This window comes from Trichosurus vulpecula, chromosome 4 (assembly GCF_011100635.1).
Source record: "Trichosurus vulpecula isolate mTriVul1 chromosome 4, mTriVul1.pri, whole genome shotgun sequence".
Taxonomy (NCBI): Eukaryota; Metazoa; Chordata; class Mammalia; order Diprotodontia; family Phalangeridae; genus Trichosurus; species Trichosurus vulpecula.
The window spans coordinates 96096595-96123181 of record NC_050576.1 but is presented as its reverse complement, the minus strand read 5'-3'; the positions used below and the strand labels follow the sequence as shown (position 1 = coordinate 96123181).

General features: G+C 34.4%; 1 protein-coding gene across 1 annotated transcript in view; it reads right to left on the bottom strand.

The window, feature by feature from the left end:
• The window catches only part of CFH (complement factor H), a 123700-nt gene that overhangs the window by 73501 nt on the left and 23612 nt on the right, over positions 1 to 26587 (bottom strand). Inside the window, exons 2-7 of the mRNA XM_036754491.1 lie at positions 20079 to 20264; positions 19614 to 19719; positions 8490 to 8566; positions 7326 to 7517; positions 5079 to 5249; positions 3040 to 3213 (exon numbers count right to left, since the gene is read on the bottom strand). Of these exons, the coding sequence (XP_036610386.1) occupies positions 3040 to 3213; positions 5079 to 5249; positions 7326 to 7517; positions 8490 to 8566; positions 19614 to 19719; positions 20079 to 20264 (906 nt within the window). The remainder of the gene's footprint in view (positions 1 to 3039; positions 3214 to 5078; positions 5250 to 7325; positions 7518 to 8489; positions 8567 to 19613; positions 19720 to 20078; positions 20265 to 26587) is intronic.

The window sequence follows — 26587 nt, the reverse complement described above, 5'->3', positions numbered from 1 at the left end:
AGGATGCCATTCTTCTAATGACACAGGTTCACAACCTTTGAGTCATCCTTCACCTTTGCCTTTCCACTACCTCACATATCCAATTAATTTCCATGTCTTGTTGATGCTGTTTCCATGATATTTTTCTTGTTTTACTCCTTTATCCTGAAACTCACATAGTCATGACCCTACTTCATGTCCTCATAAGTCCTTGCCTATACTACTACAATAGCCTCTTAATTGTTCTAGTTGGTTCTAATCTTAGTCTCTAAGCCATCCTCCACACTGCAGCCAAATTGCTATTCCTAATACACAGGTCTGAGAATGTCATATGTCCACTCAAAAAATTCAGTAGTTGCCTGTTCCTAGTGTAAAAACAAATAAATTCTTAGTCTGTAATATAAAAGTTCCCATCATCTGATTGCTATCTTTCAAAATATTTCACATTAGTCTCTATCATACAATCTACATTCCAGTCAAACTAGACGAGTAGATGCTCCAAATGTGGCAAGCTGTATCTTATCTCCAGGACTTTGAAGAGGTTGTCTCATGCCTGAACTATGCTTCTTCCTCACCTTTGTCTCTTAAAGTATTCAGCTTCCTTCAATGCCCGGGTCAACTGCTACCTCCTACATGAAACCCCCAATTTGTTAGTGCTTTCTTCCATCTCGTCTTGTATATACTCATCTGAGCATATAATGAATGTTTATATTCATAGTATAGTATTCTCAGATTTTTTTAGGTAGGGGAGGAAAACTATATCATCCTTTCCTACGAGAATGAAATTATAAATTGAATAAAAGCCAATACAAGAAAAATTTTTAAAAAAATAAATTTTGAAAGAATATAGTGATTTTTAAAAGAGATTTAAACAGGTTTCATTGTAATATTTTTGTGTTCATAGATTCATTTCTGAATACAACACAAGAGATTTGACTATAAAGTAATAATACTTGTTTCTTTTAAACATACCAAACTTTAAACATCTAAATAACATTTATCTGTAGAAGTTATTAGGAATTCAATGGTATTTCCCCCACTCAAAATAGTTTTTGGAATTTCTATATTGGAAATGCCTTCATACTCAATTTATCAGTCATTTTTGGGGGAGGGTAAAATGTGGGATGGAAGGGACCTGTAATTTCATGGTGTAGTTTATAATGAGTAAACGACATCTTAACAATACAGATCAGCAATTGTGCTTCAGTTTCAAATTTTAGAATGTTGCTTGGGGTGTAGAGAAGCAAAGGGTTTTTTATTAGTCACAAGAGCAGTATGTTTTGGAGGCATCAACTAGTTTGGTTTCTTTGGACCACACTTGTGATGTTACTGGTTTAGGGACCTCTATCTAGAAAAATTCAATGCTGATTGGATATCCACTCTGCTTTTTACAGTCCTACAAGTTTTCCTGGGAGAAAGAGAGGTTAAATGATTAGGTGAGGCTCATATAACCAGTATAATTAGGAGGCAGAATTTAAACCCCAGTCTTCCATGATGCTACCTCATGGTTTTAGGCCATGCCAGAAAAAATCACTAACATTTGTAGTTAGACCTTGGGTATTGAAGTAATTTTTACTTCTTTTAAAATGAGACAATGCCTTAAGATGTACCTACTGATTTATAGTTTGGCTGTGACCTGAATTGATGCCAAGTTTCCATATAAACAAAATCATAGATTCCCAGGTGCAATGAAAAGCAAACAACTACAATGTCAGGTTCTGGTTTCTTCTTTTATTAAATATACAATCATCTCCCCAAATTCTGTCCTTTTAGAATTAGTACAGTTTCATCAGCCACTGATCTAGTTCAGACTCCCATCACTTTTTGTCTAGACTGTTGCAATAGCTCTCAAATTAGTTATTCTGCTTCAAGTATTTCCCCTGTCCACTTCATTCTCTACAAGGCTATAAAGGTATTTTTCCTAAAGTACAAGTTTAACCAATTTTTTCTTCTAATTTATAAATTCCAGTGTCTCCCTATCACTTCCAAGATCAAATATAAACTCTGTTTAGCCTTCAAAGCTCTTCACTGTAGGAGCCTAACTTGCCTTTCCAACATGAGTACCTTATTGCTCCCCTTTATGCACTTTGTGGTCCAGCCAAACTAGCCTTTTTACTGCTCCATTTTATGGCTCCATCCCTTTGCACTTGTGGCCCTTTAAGACTTGACTTTCCCTCCTGATCTCTGCCTCAAAGGACTCCATATTTTCTTCAATATTCAGCTCAAGTGCCACTTCCATTAAGCCTTTCCTGATCATCTCATCTGCTAGCACTTTCCAGATACAAAATTACCTTTTACCCTTTTTTTATTGTTGGGGGGATTGATATTTTGTATTTACATCTATATGAATATCTCCCCTAATAGGTTCTAACCTCTTTGAAGGAAGAAATTGTATCACTTTCGACTTTGTATCCCTGGCATTTATGTTTTGTATCACATGATACCTGCCATATGATAGACAGTAAATGCTTATAGAGTGATCAAGAAACTGTTTTGTAGAACCCTGATGCCTTAAATCTCAAGAATTTTCAGACCTGACTACATGGTAAATGGTGGCAAATATCAGAGGAATAATCTTGCATTCTAAATCTATTAGGCATTAAAAACACATAAACATACAAATAAAGAAGAGAACTAAATTAACCATTTGTTAATTGGGAATCAGGATATCCTTGACCATGCTACAACATTTCTACGGTTTTGTGAGTACTTGGACTCATTAATGTTTCCAAAAGTGCTATAGAAAATCAGACCAAAATAACCAAGATGAAAACTGGTCTTGTGACCTGCCAAACATTTTCAATTCAGTGAATTAGGGATTTGTTTTTCCAGGGAAAATATTTTGGACTCTCAGATGGAAATAATGAGAAACATATATACTTGAGAGAAATTTCCCTTTCATTCTGTTCTGATAGAGCTAGAACATTCCAAATTATAGAGTGATGCCTTTATAGGATTCATATAACAAAATCAAGAAAAGCAGGACTTATGACATTTTTAGATAGAATAAACAATTATTTCATAGTCTTCAAGGTAGAACAAGGTATGAATGAAACTTACAGTTACATCTTGGAAGAGGTAACCAGCCTTCAGGGGTACATTTTGCCTTATTTCCAGTAAGTGGTGGGTAAAAACCTTTTTTGCAGTGGTACAAGATTTCATCACTTCCTCTATATTTATCTTTCTGAGGGTATATATTCCCATTAGCCAGGTGTGGGGGAGGACATGTGATTTCTAAAAATAAGTATATCATTAACTCAATTAAGGTATAAGAGCTACTGGTCACTAAGATTATGAAATCTACTCAAATAACAGTAGATTTTAATCTCACTTACAAGAAGCATTTAAGTTCCTCTTCATTCAGAATGGTTAAATCATGCTATATCCTAATAGCTCATACAGCCTTTCTGAAAACCAATTTATATAGGGTGTTCCTAAGGTCTGGACACACAGGCAAAAATGCATATTTTCAAGAAATGAAATGAATGAGATTTTCAACAACATTTAATTGGAATATTAACAAATAACCTCTTCAATATGTTTTCCATCATTTGTGATGCAAAGGTTGATGCGCTTTGCAAGATTCACATGAACTTGATGCAATAATTCTGCATTGCCGTCAATTTTAGCACATTCACTCTTTATGCTTTTATGTGTTTAATCAAGTGTGTTTCATCTGTTATTTTCATTGAGTACACCTTCTTCTTTATCAGACTCCAGAAAAAGAAGTCACTGAACAACACAGAGTCTTTGGTGAAACAGTTAATAAGATGTTAATGAGATTTCCTATGTGTCCAGACTTTAGAGACACCCTGTATAGCAAAGATAGATTACTAATTCTCGTATCATTTGAATACAGAATATATATATATATATATATATATATATATATATAGAACTTGTTTTTATGATAAGACAGTATTTCATAATCTTTCAGTACCTCAGAATCAAAATTATGAATATCATTTTTTCATATATACCACAGTAGAAAAATGAATGTTTTTAGGTTTCTGGTTGTAGGAAGCTTTTTTTGTTAATCTAGATGAATGGAAATTTTCTTTAATTAAGTTATATTAATGATAGACTTTATATCTCAGTCAATAACTCATCTGACTATGTATTCTGGGCAGTGCCACTTGCTGTTTTAATGTGTTAGTGCTGGAGGACTTAGAAGTCTTATTACATGGTATAACATAACCCATGTACCAAACTTATACCATCCCTTCCTTTTCTGTATTTCTTTGATGCTCCCTCCCATCCTTACCCATGTGTGCTATTAGTGGTTAGCTATTTATCCTCTGTATCTTTTACCTGCTAGCCACAGTTTTGTCTGCTAGAATAACACAGAATAAATCTCTCTTCCACATGAAAATCATTTCAGTATTAGAAGACAGCTACCACATCCTACTTTGTATATTCAGATCCTTCAACTGTTCCTTTTATGACATAATTTGAATACTCTTCAGCATCCTACTTACTCTCCTTTGGATATGCACTCATTTGTCACTAGCCCTTTTACTGATCAGAAATAACCACAATACTGGGAATTCAGGCTTTTTAGTGAAGACCTCTCTGACTACCCTGATCTAGGCACTACTGCACTTGTTTTAATCCTGTGATCATTTTTCAGAAACCACATTGCACAGTTGGTTCATATTAAGCTTTCAGTCAATTAAAACCCCTTGTCTTTTTTTCAGATAATCTGCTGCTTCCAGAATCTTGCCCATCTTATGCTTTATAATTTCCTAGAACTCAGTGTAGGATTGTATTAGAAGCAAAACAATATAGGGGGAAAAAGGAACTAGGAGACTTGATTTCTCTTTCTATCTGTCATTGAAGAACTGTACAACCTCAGGAAAGTCCTTCAATCTCTCTAGCTCCAAGTTTCCTTACTGCAAAATAAGGAGGTTGGACTAGATGATCTCCAAAGTCCTTTCTACTTCAATGATTTATTACTGATAGAGTTCATCTTAATGGTTTCAAGCATGTCAAGTTAACCATTCTGTTGGGAGTAGCGAAGGATTCTTTAAAAATCAACAAGCATGCAATTAATTGAGTAAATAAATATGACTTCAGATAATAAAGAAGGAAAATATGACCTTTACATGACATAACTGGAATCCAGCCATTTTTAGTGCAAGTGGCATCTCCTCGTTCACTGTGTGCAAAACCTGGGTTACATGTATATTGTAGCCGTTCATTCTCCTTGTAAATTGCTTTTGCAGCTAAAAGATTCCCATTCTCAATGTCTGGTAATTCACATAAAATTCCTAAATAAAGTGGAGAGAATATAAAAATGTTTTTAAATGACTGGCAAAATGATGTTAAAAGAAATAAATCATATAAAGAGATAACATTGGAAAGAAAAATAGTATTTTATCTGAATAAAGTAATATAAATGTCTCAAATCCTTGGAATTTTGTCTTTCTTTTTATCTGTCTTACATAGCTGTTGAAGGAATTAAAACATTTTGATGAAATTTATTACATTGCTAAAAGGTTAGCGTTAAACCAGTTTGTCAGCTTGAAATAAACAGCAGACAACAATATTCAAATGTGCATGTATTCTGAAATGTTTTTATAAATTAGATTAAAACATGTGTTGCTGGTATTACCACTATGAGAAATATGTGACTGGGGGGTAGGAACACAGCCAATGATGCCAATAGCCCTGATGAGGGCAGCACCTTCTCTCTTTTGCTGGGATTACCTGTAGGTAACACATAACATTTGAAAGCAGTAAAACTTTTTTGTTTGTGATAAAATCATTTTGAAAGATAGAGAAAAGGGGAGAGGGAGGAAAGGAAAGAGAGAAAGCCAGACAGGCACAGAAGTTAAAGGGAGGGAGGGAAGGAGAGAGGGACAGAGAGAGAGACAGAGACAGAGAAAGAGACAGAGATAGAGATTCACATGAAGCTTCTGCAAAGCAATGTCATTGTGGGTATATAATTTCCCTATGTGTCTGTGTTCTGCCATGCTTTGTGTGCCTAAAAAGTTGATCAACACAATTAAATGCTACAGAGAAGATCAAAGAAATGAGGACTGAGAAAAAGCAACTGAATCTAGTCATTAAGAGGTCACTGATAACCTTTGAAGAAGCAATTTTTGTAGAGTAATGGAGGTGAAAGCAAGCTTTCAAAAGGATATGGAGATAACACAAAAGTTGTATTCCTCTTGCCCTACCTGTCAACATAATACAAATACACTCAGAGGATAAAGAATGTCTCAGAAATTGTAAGGAATGCAGCTTTTGTAGAAGTCATGCTACAGCAGCATCATCATCACCACCAAATGCTTTGGTTCTCTCCATATATGGGATCTCAGTTAGCTTGATAGTGCATGTCCACACATAAACTTTTTATGGAGATTTGGGAACTGGTTGCTTATTGGCCATAGATAATCATCTTCATGAGAGAAGATAAAGAAGTAGATGAAAATGTAGAGAGAGAAAAGAAGCAGAATGAGAACAGAACTTTTTTTCAGGGAGCATGTAGAGGAAAATGAACCAGTCAAGAAGACAGAAAAGGACTAGAGAAGTAAAGGAACCAGAAGTACCTCTGGTGAAGGAAATAGAAAATCTCAAAGAGGCAAAAGTTGATCAACACAATTAAATGCTACAGAGAAGACCAATAAAATGAGGACTGAGAAAAAGCAACTGAATCTAGTCATTAAGAGGTCACTGATAACCTTTGAAGAAGCAATTTTAGTAGAGAAAGGGAGGTGAAAGCAAGATTTCAAAAGGATATGGATATAGTACATGGTGAGGTAAGTGAGAGAGAAGTATGGACTTTTTCATAAAAACAATTTATCAGGGAAAAGAAGAATAATGATGGGATGGCAGTTTTATTGAAGGGTAGGGTAGGACTGAGGGAAGGAGAGAGGGAAGAAAGGAAAGAGAGAGAGAGCCAGCCAGCCAGCGAAGATAAAAAAGAAATGGAGAAAGAGAGAGAAAGAGACAGACAGACAGACAGACACACACACACACACACACACACACAGAAAGAGAGAGAGAGATTTAAATGAGGATAAGAAAAATATGAAATGCAAACAGAAATAATTTTAGCAAATATATACAGATATTAAATTGTTTACAATGTCATTGGGCAGAAAAAAAGAATGTCTTGATTGTCATTCAAAAGGAAGAGTGATCTTAGGATAAATTACATCTTGTTGCAATTGTTGTTAATGAATGGTAGCAAAATCAGAAGTGTCTAGGACCAAGTCTTAGCATCTTGACAAATATATTTTTGCATTCTTTTTATCTTATACCCATAATCCAAGAGAATATTAAATTACATGATAAGGACAAGATACAAAAGAAGTCAAATAAAAGTAAACTTTTCTTACCCACACATTGAGGGTTTTGTTCACTCCAATCACCATCTGCTGAGCAGTGTATTTCCCTAGGCCCCTTTAGCTTAAAGCCTGGGTTACATTCAAACTGTACCACTTGGCCAAAAGTAAATTCCTGGTCTGGGTCAAGTGAACTGGTGGAAATTTTTCCATTTTGTGGTGCTGTCACTGGTGAACACTTAACCACTAAAAACATAAACATACATGTATAGATATACTTATGTAATTTGTAATGTCTATTGTAAAAGAAAACAATTCTACAACAAAAACGTGTTTCTAAAAAAACAAAATTGCTTGAACATTTCACTATAAAGATTTTATGATTGATTTAAAAGTGATCAATGATGTCTATTAAAATAATGGCACATGCATTTTTCTTTGAGGGAATGGAAGTAATGTTTGCTATTTTTGCAGTCTTTATAGCAATAAACAAATTTTGTCTTGAAAAACTGGTGAAAATGAGTACTTGAAGACAGAAAATGAAAAAATTAATGTTACTAGCAGTCTCTTAAATGTTCACTGATTATTTATTCTTTATAATGTAATTATAATCTAAAGAAAGTATCACAAGTATCTATAACAATATAATCTATATTAGTGACCTTATAGTTATAATATTCTTCTTTACTTCATTTAAAAAAAAACAAAATTATTTGATTGCTATTTTTGAACTTGGATGCTAAAGGAAAGAGCCCTGAATTTTGAGTCAAATAACTTGGGTTCAAATGTTGCCTTTCATTTCCTATCTGTATGATGTTGGGGGGCTACTTAACCTCTCTGGACCATGATTTCTTCATCTGTAAAATGAAGAGGTTGGATTAGGTGGCCTCTAAGGTCTCTTTCAGACCTAAAACTATACTCTATGATCTATGCTAATCTTCAGTGTTCCTAAATGTCTAAGCACAATGGCATTATTCTGTTACCAAGTTCTTATTATGCCCATAGTGATATTAAGTGGCTGAATTACTGAGAAATACTAGTTATCTGAGGATTAATCATTTATTATTTATTATAAGGTATAAACTGAAGTAATAAATGATGTTTAAATATGTAGGGAAAAGTTTAATTATTTATTTATAGGAATGTTAAGCACAAGAAAGTGTTTATTAAAAATACTCAATAAATTCAATATCAAATGGACTTGTCATACAAATGTACCTTCACAGAAAGGGACATCATTGGTCCATCCATCTGCTTCACATACACGGAAATTAATTGGGCTTGCCAACCGATATCTGCAAATATAAAGCAATTGAAAGCCAAATCATGTTTGCATGTGGTTCAGGACCTTTGAAGTATCTTTTAAAAAATAACAATCAAATGTAATCTAGCTCATTGGCGAACTCGCTTTTAGTGAAGATAAACTTCCATAGCTCAGTGATCTAATAATAAGAATACATTACATTTATATAGCACTTTAAAGTTTTCAAGGTGCTTTAAAAATATCTTACTTTTTCCTCACAACAAGCCTGAGAGGTAAATGTTATTATTAACTCCATCTTTGCAGGTAAGGAAACTGAGGCAGACAGATGTTAAATTTGCACAGGGTCACCCAGTTTGTCAATATCTGTGGCTAAATTTGAACTTCAGGTCTTCCTGACTCTAAATCTAGCATTTTATGCACTGTGCCAAGTAACTTTGAGTACTCCTCCAACAAAGCAACTTGTAACAAATTCATGCCATGCCTCACCATTCTAAGCAATCATCAGTGCTCTTGATAAACTCTCCATATGTTGTCCAAGCAAAGTCAGTGGGTTGGAGTAAGAGGGGTAGAATCAGTGTGCTTGGGGCCTTCAGGCTAGATTTCTTGACATTGTATGGATATCTGTAAAGGATGCAGGCTGCCAAGCAGTGAGTAGCTTGCTCTTGCTGAATAATTGGGCTACCTCCTTTTCTATTCATACTGACAGCATTCTTTATGTCATCAGCCCTGTTCAGTTTTTTTGTTGATAATACATCATCCAATCATGTACCTCTCCATTTTCCTTTGAATGAAATACAACTTTAATTCTGCAGAATTCAGTCACAGAGCAATACTAGAAAAATATTGATTTTAAAAAAGATGGATATTTCTGGAAATCATAGAAGCACTGAAAAATTTCCAAAGGAAATTCAACCTGCTCTCCTCCTATTAAACTCTGAGGCCATTTCTTTGTACTTTCTGAAGAACTTGTAAATATCTTAAGGGTGAAATTATTTCATTTCTGTGTTTGTCCCTAGTACTTAACATAGTACTTGGAATACAGTAGGTGCTTGGTAAAAGAATTATCAGAAACTATTATGCACAATAACATACTATGAAAACTCACAACATGAAAGAAATATAGGAATACGTTCACAAATATAAACTATTTATTCTGACAGGAGGATAAAGGTCTTAAATAATTTAATTTCAGAAAAAAAATTAAACCAGTTGTAATGGAAATACCAAGGTGGCAGATGGGAAACTATTGATCTTGATGGATTTACAAGAGAATTCTATCAAACTTTTAAAGAGTAATTCACACCAACATTACAAAAAAATTCTCAAAAACTAAAAAAAAAGTATCCTACCAGACTCCTTTAATGAAACATGCATAGTTCTACTAGCTAAACTAGGAAAGGATAAAGTGCAGAATGATAGGTCAATATCATTAGTGAATATGGACTCAAAAAATTTAAATAAATCCTCGTCAAATAGACCACAGCAAATCATCCAAGAAGTCATTCATTATTATCAAGTTGGATTTATACCAGACTTGCAAGCATGGTTCAATGTTAGGAAAATAATTAATACAGTTTGATGAAGTAAAAAAACATATTTTTGCTAAATAAGAAAAATATTAGAAAGTATAAACCTAGAGGGATCTTTTAATAAATCACAAAAAGTCTCTATATAGATCCAAAATCAAGCATTATATACAATAGGGATGTATTAGAAGCTTTGCCAATAAATACAGGAATAAAGCAAAGATGCCCACTCCACTCACCCACCATGCTTATTTTATGTAATTCTGTAAATATTAGCAATAAAATAAGGGAAAGAAATTAAAACCATAAAGATTGGAAATGAGATAAAAGTGTTCCTAACTGCTGATGACATGATTTACTTGGAAAGTCCTAGGGAATCAACAAAAACACTGACTGATTTAATTAATGGCTTCATAAAAATTTAGTCTAAAAAATAAACCAGAAAAAAAAATCAGCAGCACTTCTGTATAATAATAACAAATCTAGGAGGCAATAGTAGAAGGAGAAATCTCACTACAATTACTAAAAATACATAAAACATTTGAAGTTCAATCTACCAGAGCACACAAAATACTTGTATATATTCAAACAGAAGTGCTCCTTAAAGAAAAAGAAATACAGTATAAATAGCTGAAGAACTATTCAGTGCATGGCCAGGTAATACCAAGATAATAAAAATGACAATACTGCCAAAGTTAATTTAAGGTTTTAATACTATGTCAATCTAGTTATCAATGGGATACTTTATAGAATTTTGTGAAATAATAACAATTCATTTAGACAAATAAAAGATCCAAAATGCCTGAAGAATTTTTAAAGTAGGTATGAAGGAGGAAAAATGTTTCCAGAATATCACTTCCAAGTCTCAAACTCTATTATGAAGTAACAGTCAACAAAGCCATATAATATTGGTTAAAAAAAGAGAGGAAAATCAATGGAACATGCTAGATAAAGGAGAATCAAAAACAAAGGAACTCAGTAATCTAATATTTGACAAACTGGAAAATAAATTACTGAGGAAAGAACTACTTATTTCATAAAAATTGCTAAGAAAACTGGAAAACTAACTAGCAAAAATTAAGTATAGAAATATATCTTTTGCCATATCCTATGATAAATTCTAAATAGATATGTAACCTTAATCATAACAAAAAAATAGAAAAGAAAGCAGATTATATGGTTTTCATAGCTATTTGTAGGAGTTACATTCTTAACCAAATAAGGATAGAGGCAATAACAGAAGATAAAACTGATTATATGAAACAGAAAAGCTTCTGCACAAACACAACTTAGGATAAGAAGTAAAGGATACAAATTTGAAAAAACCCTTCTATCAAAATGAGTTGATATCCGAGATATGTAAATACCCCTCACCCCAGTCTATCATAAAACAACCAAACAAAACCCCAAAGCCTTCCCACAATAGATCCTGTCAAAGGGTATGAACACAAGAAAAATTGTAACCTATTAACAATCATATTAAAGAATAATCTAGGGGCAGAGACAAGATGGGGAAGTGAAAGCAGGGATATGCTCTCTCACAAATTCTTTCAGATACCTCTTAAGAAGTGAATCTGAACAGATATGAGAGAGGTAGAATCCACTAGGAGACAGAGTGCCGCAGATTTCCAATCCAGGAGAGTCCAGAAAGTCAACAAGAAGATTCTGTTGCACCAGGCTGGGAGAGTGCTGAGCATGTGGAACTACACACGATCATGCTGGAGCACCATAAAGGAATGGGAGCAAGCCCAGCCCACTGGCTACAGTGGTGATCCCTAAGCCTCATGGCACAGGACAGGAATCTGTCAGAGCTAGTTGAGACAGAAGCACAGAGCCTGTGGCAGCAGCAGCAGCAGCAGCAGCAGCAGCTACCCCTGGGGCTATCAGCCCACAGTCTAAAGTTTTGAAACTCACCTTATTGAACTTCTGGGAGCCATGATGACCAAAAAAACTCTAAGAGCTCTCATCCCTCCCTTCCTGACCTTGAGTAACCCAGAGACTACTGCCCTAGGAGAAACCCTGGAATAGAGGAGCCAGAGGTAGGAGTTCAGTACTCTTTTAGCTTGTAAAGATAGGTAGATGGTCCCCTCTTGCAGTGACAAAAGGAGACCAGTACAGGAAGGGAGGCATCTCAGCATGCCCCACCTCAGCAGACCAGTGGGAGTTCTTGAGCCCCAAGGGAGTGGAGCTGGCAAACACCAGTGCCAGGACCCCAGACATGTCTTCACACAGTGAGGGAAATAGGCAGACATCAGTGCAGACTGATGGCTGAAGCCACCCATGCTATATAGTGCAGCTCTAGGGGAAGAGGAGACTTCCAGAAGCCAGACCACCTCTCCCCCACACTTGTTCTGGTGAGCTTCAGTGTAACGCCAGGGAAACTCAGAAAGACTTCATTGGGGCTCAATCCTTGGCACACTTCAACCAGCTCCATCTAAGCACCAGGTGAGCTGCAGCAGTATATAGCTTCTAGCTGACAAAACCAGAGGGCACAGAACACAAAGCCAGTAACTAGGCCTCTAGCTCCCAACACAAGAAGCTTGGGAAAGAGCCCCCTGGGCCCTAGAAACAGAGATCCACTTTAAAAGCCAGGAAAAAGGCAACCACCATGAAGAAGCAAACTAAAAAAGTAAAAAAGATCATTGAATCATATCATGGGGACAAAGAAGATGAAAATATGAATTCAGAAGAGGACAGCATTGACACTATACCCACATCTGAAACCTCAAAAGGGAATATGATGTGGTCTCAAGGCTAAAAAACATTCCTACAAGAGCTCAAGGAGGATTTTAAAAGCCAAATTAGAGAGGTAAAAGAAAAATTACAGAATATAACAGTAGAAAATAAATCTTTGACAAGTAAAATTGGCCAAATGGAAAGAGAAGTGCAGAAGCTAATGACTCTATGAGGCATCAAGAATCAGTCAAACAAAATCTAAAGTATGAAAAATAGAAGAAAATGTAAAATATCTCATTGAAAAAACAACTCACCTAGAAAATAGATCCAGGAGAGATAATCTAAGAATTATTGGTCTATTGGAAAGCCATGATGAAAAAAGAGCCTAGCCAGTTTCCTCCAACAAATCATCAAGGAAAACTTCCCTGAGGTCCTAGAACCAGAGGGTAAAATAGTCACCGAGAGAATCCACCCATCTCCCCCTGAAAGAGATCCCAAATTGAAAACTCCAAGGAATATTGTTGCCAAATTCCAGAATTATCAGGTCAAGGAGAAAATACTGTAAGCAACCAGAAAAAAAACAATTCAAATATCACTGAACTACAGTCAGGATTACACAGGACCTTGCAGCTTCTACATTAAAAGATCAAAGAGATTGAAATATGATTTCCTGAAAGGCAAAGGAGCTTGGACTACAACCAAGAATCAACTATCCAGCAAAATTGAGCATAATCATTCAGATAAGGAAAGGAATATTCAATGAAATAAGGGAATTCTAGACCTTCCTGATATTCAAATATAAGACTCAAGAGAGGCATAAAAAGGTAAATGGAGGAAAAAAAAGAAAAAATACCTTGTTATTCAATAAGGGCAAATGTTTACATCCCCATACTAGAAGATGATATTTGCTAATTTTGAGAATGATATAGTTAATATGACATTGAAAAGGGATATACAAAGACAGAGGGTGTGGGTATAAATTAACTGATGTGATGATTAAAACAATTAATTAAGGGATGTAAAGAGAATGTAATGGGAGCAGAGGTAAGGAGGAGGCAGAAAAGGGTAAATTACATCATGTGAAGCAGCACAAAAACATATTATAGTAGAGGGAAAGAAGGGAGGGAGATGATCATTGTTTGAGCTTTACTCATCAGATTTGGTTCAATGAGGGATATATATACTCTTCTAAGTATAGAAATCAATCTTGCCCTACAGGCAGTAGGAGCATAAAGGGGAAAGAAAAGGGGGAAGAGGTTAGAAGAAAGGGAAGAAGTAGTAAGGAAAAGGGTAAGATAAGGGGGAAAGGGACTGATGGGGGGGGCTTATGGAGGGAGGTGCTGATCAAAAGCAAAACTTTTAAGGAGGGAAAGGGAGAAGGGAGAAATAAAATAATAAAGGGGGGGTAGGATGGAAAAAAAGACACAAATAGTAATCATAACTGTGAGTGTGAATGGGATGAACTATCCCATAAAATGTAGGTGGATAGTAGAACGGATTAAAAACTAAAATCCTACAATATTTTCTTTACAAGAAACACATTTGAAACAGGGTGATACACACAGGGTAAAGGTAAAAGGCTGGAGTAGAATACACTATGCTACAGCTGAAGTAAAAAAAATAAAATAAAAAGCAGAGGTAGCTATCCTAATCTCAGACAAAGCAAGAGCAAAGATAAATCTAATTAAAAGAGATAAGGAAGGAAACTATATCCTGATAAAAGGTGCCATAGACAATGAAGTAATATCATTACTTAACATATATGCACCAAATGGTATAGCACCCAAATTCTTAGAGAAGAAGTTAAGGGAGTTACAGGAAGAAATAGACAGCAAAACTACACTAGTGGAGGACCTCATCCTCCCCCTCTCTGAACTTGATAAATCTAACCTCAATATAAACTAGAAAGAAGTTAAGGAAGTGAATAGAATTTTAGAAAAAGTAGAAATGATAGTCCTGTAGTCTATCAAAGAAAGTGAACAAGGATAGAAAAGAATATACCTTTTTTTCAGTGGCACATGGCACATACACAAAAATTGACCTTGTATTGGGGCAGAAAAAAACTTCACGACCCAGTGCAGAAAGGCAGAAATAATCAATGCATCCTTTTCAGATCATGATGCTATAAAAATTATTTGTAATAAGGGTCTCTGGAAAGATAGAATAAAAATTAATTGAAAAGTAAACAATCTAATCCTAAAGAATGAGTGGGTCAAAGAATAAATCATAGAAACAATCAATAATTTCATTCAAGAGAATGAAAATAATGAGACAACACACCAAAATTTATGGGATGCAGTGATAGCAGTTCTTAGGGAAAGTTTTATATCTCTATATAACCCGAATAAAATAGAGAAAAAGGAGATCAATGAATTGGGCATGCAACTGAAAAAGCTAGAAAAAGAACAAATTGGAAATTCCCAATTAAATACCAGAGTAGAAATAATGAAACCCAAAGGGGAGATTAATAAAATTTAGATCAAGAAAACTATTGAACTAACAAATAAAATTAAGAGCTGGTTTTATGAAAAAACCAATAAAATTGATAAACCATTGGTCAATTTGATTTAAAAAAAGGAAGAAGAAAACCAAATTACCAGTATCAATAATGAAAAGAGTGAATTCACCTCCAATGAAGAGGAAATTAAAACAATAATTAGGAATTACTTTACCCAATTGCATACCCATAAATTTGATAATCTTAGGGAAATGGATGAATATTAACAAAAATATAAATTGTCCAGATTAACAGAAGAGGAAGTATAATATCTAAATAACCCCATACCAGAAAAAGGAATTGAACAAGCCATCAATGAACTCCCTAGGAAAAAATCTCCAGGGCCAGATAGATTTACAAGCAAATTCTATCAAACATTTAAAAAGTCATTAATTCCCATAATTTATAGACTATTTGGGAAGATAGGTGAAGAAGGAGTCCTATCAAATTCTTTTTACAACACAAATATGGAACTAATACCTAAACCAGGAAGAGTCAAAACAGAGGAAGAAAATTATAGACCAATTTCCCTAATGAATATAGATGCAAAAATTTTAAATAAAATATAGAAAAAGATTATAGCAATGGATCAGAAGAATAATACACTATGACCAGGTAGGATTTATTCCAGGAATTCCAGGCTGGTTCAATATTGGAAAAACTATAAGTATAATTGATCATTTCAACAACAAACCTAGAAGAAATCACATGATTATCTCAATAGATGCAGAAAAAGCTTTTGACAAAATACAACACCCATTCCTATTAAAAACACTAGGAAGGATAGCAAGAAACAGAGTCTTCCTTAAAAAGTAGCATCTATCTAAAACCATCAGCAAGCCTCATATGTAATGGGGATAAGCTAGATGCATTCTCAATAAGATCAGCAGTGAAATAAGGATGTCTATTATCACCCCTATTATTCAATTAGGTACTAGAAATGTTAGCTTTACCAATAAGAGAAGAAAAAGAAATTGAAGGAATTAGAATAGGCGAAGAAGAAAATAAGTTATCACTCTTTGCAGATGATATGATGATTTACTCAGAGAATCCTAGAGAATCAAGTGAAAAACTACTTGAAATAAAAATTAACTTTATCAAAGTCGCAGGATATAAAATAAGCCCACTAAATCCTCAGCATTCTTATATATTACTAAGAAAACCCAACAGCAAGAGATAGAAAGAGAAATTCCATTTAAAATTACTGTAGACAGTATAAAATATTTGGGAGTCTACTTGCTAAGACAAACCCAGGAACTATATGAACACAATTACAAAACACTTCTCGCACAAATAAAGTCAGATCCAAATAAATGGAAAAACACCAGCTGCTCTTGGTTAGGCTGAGCTAATATAATAAAAATGACAATTTTACCTAAATTAATTTACTTATTCAGTGCCATACCAATCAAACTACCAAAAAGTTATTTTATAGAGCTGGATAAAATAATAACAAAATTCATCTACAAGAACAAAAGGTCCAGAATATCAAGGGAATTAATGAAAAGAAATGGTAGGGAAGGTGGTCTAGCCATACCAGATATTAAACTGTATTATAAAGCAGCAGTCATCAAAACTACTTGGTACTGGCTAAGAAACAGTGGTGGAACAGTGGAATAGGTTAGGTGCACAAGACACAATAGTCAATGATGATAGCAATCTACTCTTTGATAAACCCAAAGAGTCCAGCTTCTGGGTTAAGAATTCACTATTTCACAAAAACTGCAGGGACAACTGGAAAATAGTATGGCAGAAACTGGGCATAGACCAATTTCTACACATATACTTCTTTCTCATAGTTCATTCTATTGGTTATAATTCTTGTTTACAACTTGACTACTGTGTAAATAAATTTAATGTGAAGGTATATGTAGAACATATAGCAGATTACATACCATCTTGGAGGGGCGGGGGAGCAGAAGGAGGGGGAGAAAATTTGGAACTCAAAAACTTGTGGAACTGAGTGTTGTAAACTGAAAATTAAAAAATAAATTTTTAAAAATGCTCAAAAAAAGTTATTGAACTAGTGTCTCATCATCCCCCGCCAAAATTAAAAGAATGCTCCAATCACTAATACCAAGTGAATTTCAAATTAAAACAACCTTGAACTTTTAGTTTACTCTCTGGAAACTGACAAATATGACAAAACATAGGAAGAGCCAATCTTGGAGAGATTATAGAAAGATAGGCACACTACTAGTAAGTACATTGTTGCCGGAGCTGTGAATAATTTCAGATATTTTGGAAAGTAATTTTGAATTAAGAACATAAAGTAATCAAAATATCTATTTGACACAAAGCTTCCACAATTAAGCTTGTACTCCAAGAAGGCTATTGATATGATTAAAGTAACCATATGTTATGGTAATTAAGGTGGGACTTTTTTGCTATTTTCTCTTTTGGAATGCTGAGGTAATCAAGTACCTTTGATGAGTCTTGCCCTTCAAATGTAAGCAAAGGGAAATTATTGTTGTCTTTGTTTTGGAGTGCTTCTCAGCACTAAGGAATCTTTGAATTGGGAGCCTTTGATGACCTGCTTACCTCAAGGGTAGGCCTAGCTCACATGAGTTTGAGTCTCATGATTGTGACGCCTTTCGACCCTGAGACTTATATGTAATATCAGAGGTTAGTGTTTTGCCTTTGGGGGTACACTCATTGAAAAAGTGTTGGTGACAAGACTCTGGGTAGCCCAGATGTTGGTGCTTCTCTGGTAACTATGTATTGTGATTTGTTTAGACAGAAATGGTGATGTATTTCTATTGTTTTTATTTGTAATTTCTGTTTGTATTTGCTCTGAAGTTCAGGGTGCTGGCTTCTCCCCCTGAACTAAGTGAGTAGTATATGTATGTTTAATTAAAGTAAGATTGTTAATCCCTTAAAGTTGCTTTCATTAGAAAGGCAGATCAAAGAACCTGTGCTGGCAGCCCTTCTGTGTGCTGTTGTTGTTGGTCTTACATCCCCACAGCAGCTGCTAACTAAATTGCTGTTACAACACATGCACCAAAATATTCATAGAAGCATGTTTTGTGCTAGCAAAGAATTGCAAACCATATTATTTGGGGAATGGCTAAACTAATGTTGGCATATAAATATAATAGAATATTGTACTGTAAGAAATGATGAATGTAGAGAATCATGACATGATTTATATAAAATGATGCACAGTAAGTAAGTAGAGCTCAGAAAACAATATACAATGACTACAACAATGTAAATATAAAGAACCACATAAATAGTCAAAAGTGATATTGAAAAATTACAAAGGACAAATATGGCACCAAAAAAAAGATTAAAAAAACAGCTCCACCCTTTGCAGAGGTGAGAGGTCCAAAAATATGGTGCATTGCACATATTTTCAGACTTCTGAAATGTATATGGGTCAGTTTTTTTCTGATTTTTCTTCATATTACCTTTAGAAATATTATTTGTTACATGGAGTAGCTATGTTTTAAGGAAAGGGAGAAAACTACTGGGGAAATTTTTGATGATTAAAAAAAGTACATCAATAAAATTCATTTTAAAAGACAAAACTAGAAAAATGGGTACAGTAGGTCCTCATTAAAGGATAATTAGTACCAAAAATTGCCAATTAAAATGAATTTGCTAAAAATGAGGACCAACATTTTAGATAAATAAATAAATGTTTCTTTGGAACTTAATCTTTAAAATGAAATTAACAATAATGAAAATAACTATTTAATTTCAAAATTTGAAATTTAGATTATGCTAAAGTTATATTTAATTATTAAATAAAAGAATGACAAGTATTGATTTTTAAGTGTAATTTCCTGACAAATTCATATAACAACATACTTGATTTTCTCACAGAGGGATGGGAAGGGAGTAGATGTTACTGTGAAGCACGGATGTTTGAGTAGGAGTTAATTTTTATAAGTGGTCAATTAGTGAATATTTTCAGTTTAGAACAACTCTTGCTGCTTCACTGCACTTGTAAGGAAGAATTGTGGTAGATTAGAGACCCATCTTCAGAAGTAGGGAGATCTGAGTTCAAGTTCTTGATTTCAAAATATAATAAGTTTTGTTACCCCCAAGAAAGTCACTAAACCTCTGAGTGCTGCAAGTAACTCCCTAACATTATATGGTTCAAAATAGACACCTATCTGCCCTCTCCAGGACCCATGTAATTACAAGTACATCTAAACCAAAGAGATCACAGGTTCACACCAAAATAAGACTCAACTTCCTAACTTCAGGGACTTGAATAATAAATACCAGCATTACTAAAATTCCAGGTGGTTAACCTATAATCATTTTTTAAAATCACATATGAACAAATTTATAAGTTAGAAATAAGCAATTTAATTATCTCTTTACTCTGATAACTTTGCTATTAGTGGTTTAAAATTCTGTACACATACCCTTCATCACATTTATATACAACCCGTGATCCAAATAAAAACTCAGTGTCTTCCAAAAGTTCAAAAGAACCAAACTGTATATCTCCAGGATGACCACAGGGCTTTCCTAAAATAAAATGACAAAATATAAAATGATTATATGGTAAAATGAAAATACCTTTTTGCCCTATACTTGAGTGAGATGACAATGTCTATATTATGCAGAGACTTCTGTTTTATGGGAAACTTACTAGAAATCAGCTTTTACATGGAGGGAGCATCCTTTTAATTTCTCTATAGCCAAATACAAGGTACCTTATAATAAATATTCTAAGCTTCCTTTGCAACAATTCAGTAAAATTGTTCCTTTTTAGGAATGTAACTTTTTTCTTTAAAAAAAATTAAAATCATATTTTTCAACCTGTTGCATAATTTGCAGTACACGTATAAGTTAACAAAAATTACACCAAAACAAGAAATACTCACGCATACACACTTTATTTGGGTAAAGAGACTCCCATTTTCCATTCTTACATTCCATTACAATACTTCCAAGTGTTCTATATCCAGGTCGACATTTGTAAGTAGCACGTGTACCTTCTTGATATACTGACTCAGACCATGTTCCTGTTAGAATTTCTGTAGATTTTCTTGGAGGACCATCATTACATTCTGTGGGAGGGAAGGGTGGGGAGGGAATGCCAAGTTTGTTAATTTAAAAAAAAACTAGGATTTTTGAGTTGGAAGAGATCACAGAGCTTCTCCCAATGTACTTATCTTCCATATATAAGAAACCAGAGGCCCATAGAGGTAAAGTAAATTGACCAGGGTCAAAAGAGTTAATAATAACAGAGCAAGGACCTAAGTGAATTGTATACTATATAACACAGTCATTAGAAAGGGCTTCTTTCAACATGATAGTGAGGAAAACAGCTATAATATATAAAGTACTTTAAGGTTTGCAACTCATTTGATCTTCACAATAGGAAGATATGATTTTTATCGTTATTTTCCAAATGAGGAAACTGAGGCTACATGGAGGTTGAGTGACTTGCCCATAGTCACATAGTATGTATCTGAAGCAGAGTTTGAACTCAGATATTCTTGGTTTAAAGTCTAGAACTCTATACACTATATCGTACTGCTTCTTATAAAAACTGTTGTACAATTTAACTATAGCTTTATCCTTGTATGCAAAACGCTCTGCAGAATTTAAAGTTCTATGTAAATGGTTGTATAATAATTTTATTTATCATATTACATATTATAATTGATATATAATTAAAGTATGTATTAAAATTATTCTACCAGTATAGTTCTATAATGGTAATCAGGGCACGATTTTTTGCTGTTCTTCTCTTTTGAGCTGCTGGGGATGTCAAGTGCCTTTGATGAGTCTGGCCTTTGTTTGAATGGGACAGGTAAAGTGGGAGCTTTTCTCTTGGAATGTTTCTCAGCACTGGGGTGGTAGAGAGTCATTGATTTGTATATGATGTGATGCTTTCCACAGCCTGGTTTCCCACACCCTGGATGGTGAGCCTCGAGCCCCCCAAGGCCCTGAGCAGAGTGTTGGAAGGTTAACCTTTCACTTTTGGGGGTATACTCATTGAAAGAGTGACAAGACTCTGGGCAAGCCATTGAAAAAGCCCCCCCCCCACCCCGGCTTTGATAATCCAAACAGATGTTGGTGCTTCTCTGGTAACTATGCATTGCTAGGGATGGTTTGTGTTATTTGATCTGTTTATAATGTATGCTTGTAATTATGTTTTCCCCCTGAAGTAAGTGAATGATATATGAGTGTGTGTGTGTATGTGTGTGTATATATATATATATATGCATGTGCATATATATGTATGTATATATGTATGTGTTTAATTAAACGGAGATTGTTAACCCCTTAAAGTTGCTTTCCTTAGAAAAGCAGATCCAAGAATCTGTGTTGGCAGCCCTTCGGTGTGCTCTTGTTGGTCTTACACAGCCGCAGAAGCTACTAGCCACATTGTTGTTACAAGTTCAGATACTCATATACCTTAACTAAAGTGTGATGAAGTTTTGTCTAAGAGGGAAACATTTGGAGGAGTGAGGAAAGATCTACTTGCCACATACTAAGCACTACATAAATATTATTATAATTATAATTATTAGATGAAGATATGTACCTAGTCCCCCATGCCGGCCAAATCAATTCAGGTGATCAATTGAGCAAATTTGCTATTATTAGCACCACCCATTTACAGAAAAGGAAACTGAGACAAGCAGAAGTTAAATGACTTGCCCAGTTTCACACAGCTTGTAAGTGTCTGAGGCCACATTTGAACTCACCACCTAACTGCCTCTAAGATACCTAGTTCGAGATAACTTATAGACAACCATGAAAGTAATCACAACTTATGCAACAACATTGATTGCAGAAGATAAAGAATTTCCAAAAACTTAATAAGATTCTCCAAATTAAATCAATATACATCCTGACATATAGTGACTCTAAAGAAAAAAACTGGAAAAATATGAGGAAAGTGAGATTTATGTGAGAAAACAGTTCAGGAAGAATGAATTAGAGGGTCAGTGACTTGTAGAAAACATGTCTTTACACCAAGAAAAAAATAGGTATGCAATGAATATAGGAAACACTAAATAACAAACAAAAATGAAACATATTTTAACAGACAATAAAAGACTCTACATCAATATGGTAATTGTGAGAAACGTGGTTTTGGGGATCATGGGATTTCCTAGGCAGGGCCAAAGTCCTGAGGAAGAACCCTGTGATAATCCCTAGGGAAGGCTGTACAGACCACAGGACTCCCAGAGGAAGACCAAGTGGTAGCCTCCCTTAATCTGTGGGGATCACAGGGCCTCCTAGGGGTCAGACCCTAAGGAGGACCCAAGTGATGACCCCTTAGGATGGCTGTAAGATCACAAGGCTCCCGAGACAGGGCCAGAAGTCCCAAGCGATGTCCCCTTAAGAAGGCCGTGCAGACCACTGGGTTCCCCAAGGGAATCCAGAGTGGTAGCCCTCTTAATACCACAGTGGGGATCACAGGACACCCCAAGACAAGATTCAGGAGTAAGCCCGGTGAGCTTTCGCTGCTTGTTGCTTCCCTTCACTTGACCTTAGGAAGATCCATGTGACTTGCCCATTCTCACCCAAAGAACTCAAGACCAGAGTGGGCAGAGGAAGGCATTTTATTATGCTCCGAGAGAGAGTGGGTGCAGTGCTCATGGGAACATTCACACTGATACAGCTGCAGGAGCAGGGGTAACCATTCCCTCCACTCCTGCTAGAGTCATGGTTAGTTTACAGTCTTTGTTTTTTACATAGTTTTCCTAGGTTATACAATATATAAGTAGGATATACAATATATAGGTTATACATATATAAATAGGATATGCAATATATAGGTTATACAATATATAAATAGGATAATAAGGATACAGAAGCAAAAGTGAAGTTAATTAGATTTCCCTTGTCTTAGTTTAGGATTAAACTATATTCTTTTACTTCCCCTACTTTCCCTCTTTAACATATGCAAATTATGCAAATCAGTAGGCCTGGATTCTTGACCAAGACCAGACCCTAGACAAGCTTGAACAGGTTCAAGTGGGTTTGGCCTCTCTAATTCCCTAGACTGCCTTCTCAAAAAGTATGCACATGCGTACAAGCCTCTGACCTCTCACCTGACCACCCTTGAGGCCTGGTCTCTGCTAAAGCTGGGGTGGGGGAGGGCAGGGAAGCACACCTTTAGTTCTGTGGAAACAAAACTCCTCCTCCCATTTCTTACATAGTTATCCCTGAATCAGCTGTCTTTATAAGGTCAGATAACTTAGCTATGAGAAAAGATTGAAATTAATACAAAATTAATAAAACAAATAATAGTGAGGAAAAAAGTATGGTGCACAATTAAAACAACAAACCTGAACTCTTTAAAATATAATTGAGGGGCAGCTGGGTGGCACAGTGAGTAGAGCACCAACCCAGGAGTAAGGAGGACCTGAATTCACATCTGGCCTCAGACACTTGACACACTTACTAGTTGTTTGACCTTGGGCAAGTCACTTAACCCCAATTGCCCTGCCTTCTCCCCTCAAAACAAAACCCATAATTGAAAATGAAAGATTGGAAGTAGACAACAGAAATTATATTAAATTGGTTATAATTATATATAGCTTATATTATTATATTATATATTATTATATATTAATTATATTCCATTATAATTATATCCTGCTAGTTAATGACCCTTGTAAAAATTGAGATTTTAAATTGTTAATATTAGTTATTATGCTTCTATATTTGATTTAGTTGAATCAAAAAATAAGTGACTGGGATGAGGATTTCTGTTCATTTAAAATAATCAGAAAATTTACTCCTCTTTTGATGAGAGACAAACCTAGAACTCATAAATGCTCAATTAGATTCAAATAACTTAATAACCTACAGTATTGCAAACTATCACAAACTTTGTAAAAGGAGGAGACAATTAGGAATAAAGATCTTCCACAGTCAAAGAAAAAGTGCTTACAAATTTCTTTACACAATTAAGTACCAACATCAAAATGAAAATTGCTTTTATACAATACACTATAAATTGAGACACCATAATTAGACTCCGGTAGATCCTCTTGGTCATCACCAAGTAAACTCTTTCATTAAATAGGTGGATGAATGCTTTTCTAGCATAAAAGAGGTTAACTTTGAAAAGGAGATAGATAACTTCTTCTCTAAAGTAATCCTGCTTACTGAAATCTATAACAATCTACAGTAGAATAAGGAAGGACCTTAAATTTTGCAGTTGTGCTGAGTGAGTTGTATTTGGGTTTATTTTACTATTACTTGTAAAAACTCTAATTTCCCAAAAGGCCTCAAAGAAATTGGAATGAACTATGTATTTATAAGCCTTTAAGAGCCCCAAAATGTGATAATATTGAGATTAATTTGTTTTGTGTAATAAAAATCTGTACTAAGGTTTAAAGGAAAATTCACTAGAACAAAAATTAAGTCTGTATACAGTCTTGGATAGTATTGGAATATAAAGACCAGAGGAATTAAGCAAGTAGAAAAAGTAAAAGAGTTTTGATCCCACTGAAGTAAAAAGGATCTGAAGAATTTGATAAATATTTCACATCCTTCCACAATCAATAAAAGATTACAAAAGAAATTTCTTAAGACTTTGAAGGATTTTTTTAATTTAATTTTTAATTTATGGAATAAACAAGCATTTCCATAACATAGTACCAAAAAAAGATGGTTGTAGATGAAACTGCAAATCTACTATGCATAGCTTGGTATTCCTTTCAAATATACAACAAAATTATCATGAACATTAACTAACTGATTGATAGAGAAAATATTCTTTCTTTGGTCTGGTTTAAATAGTTATGCTAAAGGTCTTTGTAAAAATTTAATAGGTAGCTTTTCCTACCAGGATTATAAACAAAAATCCTATGGGTGAGGGTAAGATGGGGCTTTTTGTGTGAATTAAAGAAATTAAGAAACCATTGTGGGTTGCACCATAAATTTCTGAATGTGAGCTAACTAAAAACAGTGGGTCCTAAAAGAAAATGAGATCTAAATATTGCCATAAATAATTATAAATCAAGAATTGATTTTGTAGAAAATTTTGTTCTGAAACTACATTATAATTGTAGTATATTAGGGTATTTAATCAGTCTTCTTTATACATAAAGGGGATATTAAATAAAGCACCCACTTCCCCAAGTTGTTTGGAGGCATAAAATGATTTTAAAGTGCATAGCATATTGAGCACTATATAAATGTTAATCATTGTTATCAGGTTTTGGATTAAAACAACCTATCAAAGGTAATAATATAAATAATTTTATAAGAAGGATAAGTTAAGATTTTGCACAACTGCATAGATGAAAATTTGGAAGTTTGGTCTTATGTTTGAAAAACAAAACAAAATGAAAAACCTGTGATATTCTTTAGGCTTCTAATTTTCCTTGTGTTGTGGAATTTTGGAGAATATTATGCATGTAATCAGAAATGTGAATTATTTTTAATTAGGAGTATAAGCTTTTAATTACATACTGTTATGTGAATTTTTTATAAATTATTGTGAAATACTATTAGAGAAACCACTTCCCTATTGAGTTATTAAAATTAATGTGATAACAGTCTTTGAAAAATTATTATAGTGAAATGCCTTTTGCCTCAAAATGTAGAATTACTATGATTAATAAGATGTTTTGAGGACCACCCCCAACCAGACCTGTGATCTAAATTTTGTAGCTATTTTTGCATAAAGTTATAATATCTTGTCGACTATGTAGACTAAATTGATATAATTTGGCTAGAATAATTTTTGTATCTTATGGATTGGTCTGCTAAGAGATAGCAAGATGGTTTAAAAACTATTACATATTCAGTGAGTTAATTTTCCCCCCAACTAGCCTTCTAAAGGGAAAGACTTCAGTCTTACTGTTTATAACTGTCTTATATTGTGAGTTAGCAAATACCTGAAGTAATAACTAAGACTTTAAGTACTTCATACTGGAAAACTCTATACTGGGTTTTAGATGTCATTGGATATAATTAGTAAAATACCAAGGGGATAGGCTAATAATTCAAAAATGCATTCCACTGAGTTATTGTCGTCTGACTTGAAATAAGTTTTATGTTTTAAATACATGATATTGGGCATGCAAAATTTTTTCATGTATCATAAAAGCTGAGAAAAGCTATCAAGGCAAGTTACTTCCCATTTTAATCTGAATTCAATTAGACTATAAAGGTATCTGTTATGTAATATTGCTATATGTTTGAAAACTGCTAATTGTTTTAATATGGCATATTTTGCTTTAAATTAGAAAATAATAATAGCTCAGTATTGGGAGAAGAGAGTAGCCACATCCTCTTAGATCTTTGTCTGTGAGCTTGCTTGGGATAAGATCTTGGCAACTTGGCTGACGGTGTGTTATAAAACTCTGTGGTGCTGCATTTAAGGAACTAGAACATCTCCCAGTCAAAATGG